At 63.0% G+C, this 12,399-nt stretch overlaps 2 protein-coding genes across 3 annotated transcripts in view; both read left to right on the top strand.

The window, feature by feature from the left end:
• Window positions 1-1,881: 1,881 nt before the first annotated feature.
• LEFTY1 (left-right determination factor 1) lies at window positions 1,882-5,299 on the top strand (the record flags this gene model as incomplete). 2 transcript variants are annotated; one of them, XM_081114618.1, is made up of 4 exons in its annotated part: window positions 1,882-2,131; window positions 3,010-3,256; window positions 3,415-3,657; window positions 4,218-5,299. In XM_081114618.1, the coding sequence occupies 4 exons, from the start codon at window positions 1,882-1,884 to the stop codon at window positions 4,579-4,581; spliced, it is 1,104 nt and encodes a 367-aa protein (XP_080970744.1). In that variant the 3' UTR covers window positions 4,582-5,299. The 2 variants fall into 2 exon arrangements, with proteins under 2 accessions (XP_080970744.1, XP_080970743.1); XM_081114617.1 differs by lacking the exon at window positions 1,882-2,131 and having other exon boundaries at window positions 2,695-3,657.
• A 5,146-nt stretch (window positions 5,300-10,445) lies between these two features.
• The window catches only part of TMEM63A (transmembrane protein 63A), a 28,113-nt gene continuing 26,159 nt past the window's right edge, over window positions 10,446-12,399 (top strand). Inside the window, exons 1-2 of the mRNA XM_081114348.1 lie at window positions 10,446-10,600; window positions 12,107-12,306. Of these exons, the coding sequence (XP_080970474.1) occupies window positions 12,112-12,306 (195 nt within the window). The 5' untranslated portion in view covers window positions 10,446-10,600; window positions 12,107-12,111. The remainder of the gene's footprint in view (window positions 10,601-12,106; window positions 12,307-12,399) is intronic.

Here is a 12,399-nt window from a genome sequence, read left to right on the forward strand (position 1 = left end):
GGCCCAGGCGAGGGCTGGCCCTGTGGTTGTGAGGCCAGGCTGCTCTGGGCGGTCAGGGAGGCCCTCCCAGGGTTATGTCGGGAGACTCCAAGGTGCAACCAGGGACCTCAGGCCTGAGGTCAGGGAGGCTGATGGGTGAAGGCTGGGTCTCGGGGCATCTCTGGAGCACCCACAGGGGTGGCTGCCCCTGGCTGCGAAGGGGACATGTGCCACCCTGGGGACACCCAGATGCTGGTCTCTAACCCAGAAGCAGACCTGCTGCTGGGCCTCAACCTCACAGCTTCCTTTGATCTGAACCTGGGCTCTGGTCCTATTTGTCCCCCCACCCCCCCATGGAGTCTGCTGGGTGACCTCTGACCCCCATATTCCCTCATGGCCCTCCCCTGGCAGCCTGGACTCTGGTTGGGGTCACATCCCGGCCTGTTAGGAGCAGGAGGGCAATGGTGGACACGGCGCTCTCCTCACCTGTAGGCAGAGTGTCCCCCAGGCTGACCGGCCCACTGCCCTTCATGGACCCCTCAGCTCTGGGCTCAGGGCCAGGTCCAAATTGGTCCTCAACTAGGGCCCCCATGACTTTGCCCCCCATGACTTTGCCTCCCTTTCCTCCCTCTGGATGGAGGATCTGATTCCAGGGCCAATGGACCACCTCCAGCCACCAGACCTGGGCGAGTTGGGCCAGACACAAGTCGGGGTGGAGGGAGTGGGTGGGTGGGTGGGTGGGGAGCCGCCCCTTCTTCTGCATGACAAAGCCTGGGGCTCCCTCCCGCCGGCCACTAACGAGCCCATTGTGAACGGCCTCCCAATCCACAGTCCCTTCTCCTTTCTGCCTCCAGCGAGGGCGGCCAGATTTAGCAAATAAACACATACAGTTCCCGAGAACATTCCCATTTTATTCAGTCACCCCCCTGGCTGACTGCCCAGTTGTTTTATTTCCCCAGGAAAACTCTTCCACTGGCCTCAATCCACATTCAGGCCGAGGAAGCCTCAGGAAACGGGGTGGGGAGAGGTGGGGGACGGCCCCCTGCCCCCGCCCGGACCCCCCACCTGCACTGGGGTACTTGGCTCGGATTCAGGGGCCGGCGGGACCTGGCTGGAGATCGCTTGGGGGAGTGGAAAGCGCTGTGGGCTGGGAAGCTCAGGCCTGACTTTGTGCAGGCATCCGTCATGAACTGTGTGACCCTGGGGATGTTGTGCCCCGGCTGAGCTTCGGTTTCCTGGGCTCAGACATTGGAAAAGGGGGTGCACCGCCCCCTGCCCACGTGAGGGCCCATGTAGGGTCTGATCCGAGGCAAGATCCTTTCAACTCTGACATCCAGACCCACAAGGAGCCAGGAAGAGGGAGAGGAGGTGGCTCCTTAGTGGACAAAATCCCACTGGTGCCCCCGCCCCTCCCCCGACAAGGGGAACACTGGACTTCCTATTCATGGACAGCCCAGCATCCCCGCTGCCCCCAGGCGCCCCCTCATCCCTGCAGGCAGGTGGGTGCTCAGGGAGCCCTGGCATTGGGTGGGCAGTTCCATTGCAGCAAGGAACGGGCTCAAAGTCCACATACCAGGGACCCCTGCTCCGTCCCTGGGAGACAGGGTGGAGCGGATAATGAGATGCCTACCTCTTCTCCGGGGTACAGACGGCCTTTGTGCCCTTTCTAGACAGCCCCTCCTCAGGCCCAGGGACCTGTCTGGCCGCTGAGCTCCCAGGAGGGCGAGGGGTGTGACCTGCCTCCCTCCCTCCCTCCATCTCCCTCCCTCCCTGTCACCACCCAGGCCCAGCCCAGGGCTGCTATAAAGCTGGCCCAGCCTGGCCCTGAGCACGCCCAGCTGGGACCCTCCTGGAGCCTCCTCAGGGGCCACATCCGCTCTGCTGCTCCTCCCAAGTGGCACCATGAGGGCCCTGTGGCTGTGCTGGGCACTGTGGGCGCTGGCCCTGGCCCGCCCCGGGGCGGCCGTGACCGAGGAGCAGATCCTGGGCAGCCTGCTGCAGCAGCTGCAGCTCCGGGAGGTGCCCGCGCTGGACCAGAGCGACGTGGAGCAGCTGGTCACCCCTGCCCACGTGCGGGCCCAGTACGTGGCCCTGCTGCAGCGCAGCCACGGCGCCCGATCGCGAGGGAAGAGGTTCAGCCAGAACTTCCGAGGTGAGGCCCTCCCTGCACCCTGGCCGGTTGTGGGAAGGGGATGGAGGTGGGAGGGAGACTGGATGTGCCCATCTGGGGGTCCAGGGACCTGCTCCCCGGCCAGGCTGGTGCCCGGGGAGAGGAGGAGGCCCGGCACAAAGACCTCGGCTCATGTTGCCAACCTGGGGTCTCGGGTTTTGGGGGGCCTGGTCCCTCCGCTGTGCGTGATCCCATTTACCTCTGGGCTCAGCGTCTGAGAAAGTTGTTCACAGGTTCCTGGTCCTCTTCTGCTTTTGGGGACATTTCACTGAAGAGGAAAATGAGGTTAAACTCGGGGCTCTCGCTCTGCCCCGTGGAAGAGCCAGCTGGTACCAGATCCCACTGCCCGGGCCCTCTGCCTCCCACTCCCCACCCCTCCTCACCCACCCTGGTGTCGCCACTCTGCCTGGAAAGGCTGCCTGCCCATCTATACCCGCTCCGGGGCCTAAAGCTGCCCCTGCCCCCTGAGGGCGGCGCAGCGAGTAAATAAGCCCCAGTGCAAATGATTGTCCGAAATCAATAAAAAATATTTTAAATTTTTTTTATTGATTGTTAGAGAGAGGGATAGAGAGATAGAAACATCAACAAGAGAGAAACTTCATCCATTGGCTGCCTCCTGCATGCCCCACACTGAGGACCGAGCCCGCAACCCAGGCGTGTGCCCTGACCTCCTGGTTCATGGGTCAGTGCGCAACCACCGAGCCACACCAGCAGGGCCGGGAGTTTTTGAAGGTGGAGGTGCCCTCTTTCGCCCCTGGCCCCCCGTTTCCCAGGCCCCAGGTTCTCCCTGTGCGTTACTGGGGAAACCCAGGCTCAGCCCGGCCACCTCAGAGGTGCCCTGACACTGCCGTTGTCCCCAGAGGTGGCCGGCAGGTTCCTGGCGTCCGAGGCCTCCACGCGCCTGCTGGTGCTCAGCATGGAGCGGCGGCTGCCCCCCAACAGCGAGCTGGTGCAGGCCGTGCTGCGCCTCCTCCAGGAGCCGGTCCCCGAGGCCGCGCTCCGCAGGCACGAGCGGCTGTCCCCTCGCAGCGACCGGGCCCGGGTCACCATCGAGTGGCTGCACGTCCGCGCCGATGGCTCCAACCGCACCGCCCTCATCGACTCCAGGTGCGGAGGTTGCCCAGGGGTGCTGGGGGGGGGGGTAGAGGAAAAGGGGAGGGCAGAGGGGGCGAGGGGGGTGTCTATCTCGGGGAGAGGGATGGGAGGCGGTGGAGGGGCTTCCCCGGCCCCCACCACTCAGCGCCCGGGTCCCGCGTGTGTCGCAGGCTGGTGTCCATCCACGAGAGCGGCTGGAAGGCCTTCGACGTGACCGAGGCCGTGAACTTCTGGCAGCAGCTGAGCCGGCCCGAGGAGCCGCTGCTGCTGCAGGTGTCGGTGCAGCGGGAGCACCTGGGCCCGCTGGCCTCCAGCGCCCACAGGCTGGTCCGCTTTGCCTCCCAGGGGCCTTGGGACGGTGCGCAGGGCGAGCCCCAGCTGGAGCTGCACACCCTGGACCTCGGGGACTTCGGGTGAGCGCTGTGGGCCGAAGGGTGACCCTGATCAATAAGACAAAGAGAGAATTACCCTGCAACTGAAAGGGGCGTCTTTTCTCAGGGTGCAATGGGAATGGAGGAGTGTATACAATTTCCCCTTTGAGTCTTAGGAGTAATATCACCAGATTGTTTATATTTTGGTTATTTCCTGTTATCTATCCTTGTCACACATCCAATTTTTAAAAAAATATATATTTTATGGATTTTTTACAGAGAGGAAGGGAGAGGGATAGAGAGTTAGAAACATCGATGAGAGAGAAACATCGATCAGCTGCCTCCTGCACACTCCCTACTGGGGATGTGCCCGCAACCAAGGTTCATGCCCTTGACCGGAATCGAACCTGGGACCTTTCAGTCCGCAGGCTGACGCTCTATCCACTGAGCCAAACCGGTCAGGGCGATATCCAGCTTTTTTAACATCACGAGAGATGCATCGCACGTCTCCCTCCCTGATGCCCCACCGGGCCCCGCCCTGGGTCCCCTGACCTCAGCCCTTCCAACTGACCTCTGACCCCGCCTCTCCTTGCCCCCCACAGAGCTCAGGGCAACTGTGACCCCGAGGCCCCAGTGACCGAGGGCACCCGCTGCTGCCGCCAGGAGATGTACATTGACCTGCAGGGGATGAAGTGGGCCGAGCACTGGGTGCTGGAGCCCCCGGGCTTCCTGGCCTATGAGTGCGTGGGCACCTGCCAGCAGCCCCCGCAGGCCCTGACCTTCAAGTGGCCGTTCCTGGGGCCGAGGCAGTGCATCGCCTCGGAGACCACCTCGCTGCCCATGATCGTCGGCATCAAGGAGGGCGGCAGGCTCCGCGCCCAGGTGGTCAGCCTGCCCAACATGCGGGTGCAGAAGTGCAGCTGCGCCTCGGACGGGGCGCCCGTGCCAAGGCGGCTGGAGCCGTAGGGCGCTGGGCACGGCCACCGCGGGGCTTGACGTGTGCGCTTCCGAAGTGTCCTGGGTGCCAGGAGAGACGGGGGCTGCTGATGGGCGGATGCTCTGTGCTCTCTGCTGAGCTCTGAATTCGCTTCCTCTGACCAGTCAGCTCACTTCCTAGTATTCGCTCCCTGAAACAAGACTCCCTGGTCGCCGGGCAGCCTGTCCAGGCTCCTCTCTCCTTCGTACTGTCCGCTGCACTGTATCTAAGCACTTACCCGTGTAGGTTCTGTAATCTACGAGCGGAAACGCCCATTGGCCATTGTTGCCCTATCCCAGGAGCTGGGCTGAGCTCTGGTATGGGCTAGAGACCCAGCTGCCACTCCGGGCTTCAAATCGAGGCTCAAGTATGGCTTGTGCGTTCTCATCTCAGGTACGGAGGGCATTTTGCAAGAAAGAAAGAAAATGCATTTTATTCTGTTTTTATATTTTACCAAGAAGCCTGCCCGTTGTTGAGGAAACAGAACGTTCTAGAGCAGTGGTTCTCAACCTTTCTACTGCCGCGACCCTTTCATACAGCTCCTCATGTTGTGGGGGACCCCCAACCATAACATTATTTCCGTTGCTACTTCATCACTGTCATGTTGCTACTGTTATGAATCGTCATGTCAATATCTGATATGCAGGATGTATTTTCATTGTTACAAATTGAACATCATTAAAGCATAGTGATGAATCACAAAAACAATGTGTAATTATAGATGTGTTTTCCGATGGTCTTAGGCGACCCCTGTGAAAGGGTCGTTCGACCGCCAAAGGGGTCACGACCCACAGGTTGAGAACCACTGCTTTAGAATGCCAAGATTGCAGGGGCTTCTGAGCTGTGGGAAGCTGGCCTGGGGTACTTGGGGTACGGACGCCCTGGATTCCTGGCTAGTCTGCACAGCTCTTATAAGCCGTACATTCCACACCCTCTAAACCGCCATCTCCTTCTCTATCAAGTGAGAAAACCCCTGCCTGCCATACCGTTACTGGAGCTTTTAGGAAATAATGTTTTTTTACAAGCACTCCACACCCTGCGTGATACGTAACAGGGGCTAAGGTTACCAGATGCACACTCTGAACCACTTAGGACTTCTGTTGATTTTGAAATAAACGTAACCCACTGGAAATCAGACTTAGAAGCCCCTTCCCTCTCTGAAAGCAAAGACCCTAACTTTTCCTTCTTGTCAGTGGCTTCCAGTCACTGGGTTAGAACCTTGCTTTTCCAGGGTGGCGCCATTGAGGCCGGGAAGGAATGAGGACGGGCGGGTAGGGGGTATGGGAATGTGAAGAGAGTGGACAGGTCAGTCTGAGGAGCCAGGGGAGTCCAGGGCCACCCAGGAACCCGCTGGAGGTCAGGTGGGGGGCCTTGGCAGCAGCAGGAGCCGGGAGATGGCAGGCACAGGTACCGAGGGACGGACTGAGCCCAAGCGCAAACTGGGAAAAGGTTAGTAACAGGTTTGGGGGGGGGGGGGACCGATGGGACAGGAAAGAAAAGCAGGAGGAGACCCCCCCCCAGGCTGGTGCTAGGGTCCTGGGCAGGGAGGTAAGGAGAGGTTTGTCATCCAATGAAGGGTGAGAGCCTAGAGGTGAGCAGAGGTGTGCGTGCGGATTCACCGATCAGAGATCAGCGCTGGGAAGGCTCTGGGCGGGAGCTGCGGTCCAGCCCCGGGTCTTGCAGGTGCGCAAACCCAGGCCCGAGAAGGAGCGCAGTGGGCGCGTCCTCACGGACCCGGGCCCTGCGTCCTGCCGGGTGCACCCCCCCCGCGCCCCCGGCCAGCTCACCGTCCAGTTGGCAGGAAGCACCCCGGTACCCAGCCCGGGAGACAGGCCGCGCTCGGCGAGCTGGGCCCGATCGGTGACCCCGGGCCCGGGCAGGATCGCGCGGCTGCACCGAGGACCCTCCCTCGGGGCGCTCCCGGCGGCGGGGGAGCGCGGCCTTCCGCAGCGGCACCGGTGGCCGCGGACTGCGGGGAGCGGAGGTGCCGAGCGCAGCCGAGAGCCCCCCGCTCTGGGGCGGCCTAGGAGCCGTCTAGGAAACCGATGCAAAACCGGGGCGACCACGAACGGGGGCGAAGGCTCCCCCGGCGCCTCCTCCGCGCGGCGCGGCCACCTGTGCGCGCCCGGGTCTCCCCGAGGTGCGGGGAGGGTGCCGTGCAGGCGGGGAGGGCGCTGAGCAGCGGAATCAGCCCTGGCGGCGGTCCCCTCGGCCCCGGGACGGGAGCTGGCGGGGCGCAAGGCGAGGACGGCAGGGGGAGCGCGGCCCGCGCGCAGGTGGCGGCACCGGGACGCCCGCCCCGCGGCGGCGGCAAATTGGGCAAGCGGTGGCCGGCGCTCTGCGCATGTGCGGCGCCGCCGGAGTTTCACTTTGTAACTTTCAGGCGCTCGGGACGCGCCGCGCCGGCGGACGGACGGACGGACGGCTTCCTCCGCGCGCGCTGCGCCCCCGCCGCAGGTAACGGGGGAGGGGGCCGCCGCGCCGGGGGGGGGAGGGGTGTCGCCCGCGCCCTCCCGGACCTGCGGGACCTGGCTCTGCGCCGGGTGCCACGCAAGTGTCAGGTTTCGGGGCGCGGCCCTCGCACCCCGCAGCCCCAGGCCCGAGCTGGGGGCGGGGAGGGGGTGGGCGCAGCGGGGCAGCCCCGGGCCCGCAGCCCCGCGCTCCTCCCGCCGCCCGACGGCGTTCCCCGCCCTCCCTCGCCGACGCCCGGCTCTGCGCTGACGCCTCCCCCTCCCCCGGCCCTCCCGGACTTGGGGGATTTGTCAGCGGGAAGCCGACCCCCCAGCCCAACCGGGGCGCAGCCTGGAGCTGTTCCTCCTGGCACCGCGCGCGGCGGGCCTGGGAAGGGCCGGTGTGTGCGTCCCCCGCGCTGCCCCGGCTCGGCCTGCCCCTCGGTGGCCACTCCCTGCCGTCCCGGCGGCGTCCGTCCCGTGGAGGCGGCGGAGGTTGGGGAGGGACGCGGAGAGAGGAGGACTCCGCTAGGAAGACGGGCTCCCCGGCCCCTGGGTGGCCTCCATCGTTCCGCGCGGGCAGTGCCCTCACGGCTGGGAGTCCACCTTGTGGTTGCCCGGGTCTCCCCGCAGCTTCCTTCTTCCCTGAAGTTGTGCGGCTGTGTCCCAGCCCCTGGAGCGAGGCCGGGGGTCATGCGCACCAGGCCCGGGGCGCAGTGGGCGCCAGGGGGCCCTCCCGGCCCCTGCAGGGTGGTGGGCACCCACTGGGGCTCCGGAGAGACCCCGGGGCGGGGGCGTCCCTTAGCGTTTTCCCTTCTCCCTCCACAAGCCCCACGGCCTTTCTCTCCTTTCCCCTCCTCCGACACCTGGCGGAGCCCCGAGGTCGGCCCTGCCGTGAATGACAAGCAGCCCAGGCCGCCTTTCCGCTCACGTGCCCCCCTGTTTGTTTAGAGTTGGGACAAAGGTCTCTCTCGCTGTTCACTGGGCTCTACATGGGGTCCTGTGGGTTTGCCATTCGCTGGAGGGGACGTCAAAGCAAACAGGGCCGGTGTGGTTCAGTGGTTGAGCATCCACCTAGGAACCAGGAGGTCACGGTTCGATTCCAGGTCAGGGCGCATGTCCCCGTTGCAGGCTCCATCCCCAGTGGGGGGCGTGCAGGAGGCTGCTGGTCAATACTTCTCTCTCATCATTGATGTCTCTCTCTCTCTCTCTCTCTCTGTCTCTCTCTCTCTGTGTCTGTCACTTCCTCTCTGAAATATATATGAAGCAAACAGCTTTGAAGTGTTCCCAGGGCTGGGCCCTGGGCTAAGGCCTTTATGGGCATTGTCTCGGGTGTGTGCCTGCCAAATGCCAGGCGCACTGCCTCTCATCGCTGGGCCAGTTACTTGTCACTCCAGGGTTGAGTGTGTGTGGAGGTAAACAGTCACCCCGCACCTGGGTCCTCTTGGGTGGCACTGTGAGAAGTTTGTGTTTACTTTGTAACCTTCTTCTGCTCCAGCTCCCTTAGAAGGGCTCCGGCAGCTTGTAGTCCTGCGATCGTTGTAACAAAACCTGAAAATGTGGTGATTGGGTGATATTAAGAACGCTCTTTTTTTTTTTTAATATATTTTATTGATTTTTTACAGAGAGGATGGGAGAGAGATAGAGAGTTAGAAACATCGATGAGAGAGAAACATCGATCAGCTGCCTCCTGCACATCTCCTACTGGGGATATGCCCGCAACCCAGGTACATGCCCTTGACCGGAATCGAACCTGGGACCTTTCAGTCCGCAGGCCGACGCTCTATCCACTGAGCCAAACCGGTTTCGGCAGGAACGCTCTTTTTTAAAAAATATATATTTTTATTGATTTCAGAAAGGAAGGAAGAGGGAGAGAGATTGATAGAAACATCAATGATGAGAGAGAATCATTGATTGGCTGCTTCCTGCATGCCCCCTGCAGGGGATTGGACTTGCAACCTGGGCATGTGCCCCTGACCAGAATCGAACCTGGGACCCTTCAGTCCACAAGCTGATGCTCTATCCACTGAGCTAAACCGGCTGGGGCAAGAACGCTCTTCTTGTGAGAGCCAGTACCGTGCACACGCCTCCTGCCTCATTCTACTGGTATTTCTGGAAGAAATAGAGATCTTCAAGTGAAGTGTGCCTAGGGCCAGCTCAGGTGGGCAGCGGGCTAGCCTTGGTGGTTGGCTTTCTTTGGCAAGTTTGAGAACAGCTGTTGGACTCGGCCCTCTGTCCCACGGGCCACAACCAGATTCGGGGCGGGGGGCGGGGGGCGCATGGGCTGAACTTGGCGTTGGGGGCGCGAGTCCCCTGCTGCCCACCTGGCTCAGTGGGAATTCTTGGATCTCCTCCTCCAGGCTCTTGGCTAGGAATGAGCCGAGGAGGCATGGATAAGTGCTAGGCATTTGCATACACTTGTCAAACAAATATCAGATCACTGGATATTGCGAAGGTCGCGGCCAGGCACGGCTCCTGTGACCACGGGGCCTGCTTGCTGGCTTGGCCCCTGCCCAGAACGGTCAGCGTTTCAGCTCCTGAGCCAGCACCCTTTTGATCTTGGTCCACTGAGTCCCCTCTTCCCCCCCTCCCCCCCCTTGTCAGCCCTGCCTGGAGGGGCCATGGTGTTTCAGCAGACGCTGGGCTTTGTGTGTGTGTGACCGGCAGGACAGGCTACAGCTGAGCTGAAAGGCGGGGAGACAGGGCCTGCACAGCTGTGCGCTCAGTGGCACGTCATCCGGAGGGGCTGGCTGACCGGCCGTCCCAGACCCCAGGCTGACCTCCCGGGGCCCTTCTTATCAAGGGACTCTGTTTGGCAAGAGGAAATGGACTGAGAGGCATGACTGGGGCTCAAGGAAGAAGGGGAACCACAGCGCCTTCCTCCCTTGGGGCCTCTGCTCCCCTAAGCTCAGCATGCAGCAGCCTTGGGGAGGGCTGTCCCCTGGTACCGCCCAGCCCAGCCAGCGGCCCCCACCCTCCCTGCTCCTCAGGGACAGTGTTCCCTCTGTGAGCATTTTATGAGGCTGTTCTTGTCTTACCATTTCACTCTCAAGCCTTCCTTGTCTGTTCTGCCCTGTCCCTGGCAGCAGCCACCCGTGGGGCCCAGATGAGCCCCATAGCCCAGAGCAGATCACTGGCCCCAGCAGGGTCTCCTGCCCCAGGAGAGGAGGGGGAGGCTGGGGTGAGGAGGTGGGGAGCGGGGTGGCCCAGAGGAACGCAGGCCTAGAACCAGTTCTGGGAGAGGCCAGGGCAGGAGGGCGCCCATCGGGAGGACACAGGGTCCATGCGAGCGTTTGAGATCAGAGACCCTGGGGCAGGCGCGGGGAGGGGAGTGTCCGCGGGGCCCAGGCCAGAGCTGGGCCGGGAGAGGACGCTTCTCATGCCGAGTGTCTGTGTCCCTCCAGGAAAGCCCGCACAGGCTGGTGCCCGTGGCCCTGTGGGCAGGAGACCCTGCAGGAAATGAGTGGCGGCTCGAAGCTACTGGGGTTTGCCAGAGCCAGCTCCCCCTGAGGGCCTCTCCGAGGGGCTCATCCACAGGCCGTGCCTCCCCTGGTGTCCGGTGAGTGTGGGGCCGGGAGCAGGGCAGGCGCTGGCCTCCCAGCATCTGGCTGGGTGTGTGGTTGGGCTGGTGCCACTGGGCGGGGTGGGAAGGAGGGGAGCCAAGACCATCTGTCTCTCAGAGCAGCTCTCATGTGTCTGCCCCGTCCATGGTTCTGGCACCACACCCTCCCTCCGGCTCTTATAGGGGAGAAAGTGCCTCCGTATCCTGGGAGGCACCCCCTGACCGCCCGCACCTACCCCACCCCCCCCACACACACCCTGCCTGCACTTCTGTGTGGGATTGTCCCCAGCCCAGCAGTCCCAGGGGTCAGAACTGGAAATCACCCCCACCCAGCACACAAGCCACCAGCGTTGGGTGTTTGGGGTCCCTGCGGCAGGTGGAGAGACCAGCCCTAGCAGAGGCCCTGGGGAATCTGGTTTAACCAGCTTGGGGGAGCTGGAGGAAGTGGCGCTGAGCATGTCCCCTGCTCCTCGGCCACAGTCCCTGGAAAGGAGGCCGCGGGCTCTAGCTCTGGGCCTCCGGGCTCAGGGACAAACACTGGAGCTTTTCATGAGCTTCGCCAGGGTTCCCAGCAGCCAGGGAGGGAGCGGCCAGTCGCCCGCCCGGAGCTGTCCATGTTTGCTTTGGACATGTCAGGCCTTTCCCTGAGACCAAGGTCCTCAGGGGGGCAGGGGTCAGAGGACGGAGCAGGGAGGGCTCAGTGGGTGCCTCGGGGGTCCCTGTGGAAGTCCTGAGACTCTCTCTATATCCTCTCCCTGGACCACCCCCTCCCCTCTCTTCTCCGGTCCCACATCTGCCTCTGTCCGCCCTTTCCCAGGCCTTTCATCTCTCACTGAGCTAACAAGCTTGTCCGCCTGCTGGGTGTCTGCCTGCTGGGGCGGGAGCGGGAGCGTGTGAGTCAGGAGTCTGGGTCTGAGACCCGCGTCTGCCAGGACCGGCTCCTTGATCTTGGGGCAGGTGGTTAAGCCCCTGAGCTTCAGTTTCCAAGTGTGGGGAATGGGCCCGTCTCTGACATCCATGAACAGTGGGAGCAGGGGCTCCCTCCCCCGTGGTTCCCACGGTCAGCAGCTGTTGCATACTTAGGGGCCCCTTCTTCCTGGCCTGCACTGGTGCTCCCAGGGGCTCCCCCGCGAAGGAATGACCTTGCCAGCAGGAGTCCTGGAGGCTGGAGGCCCGGGGGCCCCCCTAAGCAGGCAGACACGCAGCACCTGTCCTTCCCTTTCGTCCTGTGCCCCCCACTCGGGAGGGTACCAGCTGTGTCTTGCAGGAGCCATCCCCCCTCCATCGGACCCTTGGGACTGTTCGCACAATGGAGCTATTTTCCGTAGACTGCCCGGCACGCGGGGTCTGGTGTCTCCTCGCCCCGGCCCCTTGCTGCTGGCTCCCTGTGCCCCCCACCCCCCACCCCAGCCAGGAGACACCCGCCGCTGGCTCTGCCAGCGCTGGCCGGGGAAATGATGGGAGAGTCTGAGCTCTGACCGCCCGCCTGGTCCCGTTCTTCAGGGGTGATGGGCACCATGACCGACTCCCCATTCCTGGACCTGTGGCAGTCCAAGGCGGCGTCCACCCGGGACCGGCTGGGCATCAGGGAACACCCCAACGACTCCTACTGCTACAACTCGGCCAAAAACAGCACCGTGCTCCAGGGCGTCCCCTTCGGCGGCATCCCCGTCGTCCTGCTCATCGACGTCAGCTGCTTCCTGGTAAGACCTTTGTGAATCCTGCTTCCCCCTGTCACTTGTTTACTTACACCCCACCCAGGGCCTTCCGGGGACCTCAGGGGAGGAGCCAGACCT

The sequence above is a fragment of the Myotis nattereri genome (assembly GCF_964212035.1).
Source record: "Myotis nattereri genome assembly, chromosome: 20".
NCBI classification, from domain to species: domain Eukaryota; kingdom Metazoa; phylum Chordata; class Mammalia; order Chiroptera; family Vespertilionidae; genus Myotis; species Myotis nattereri.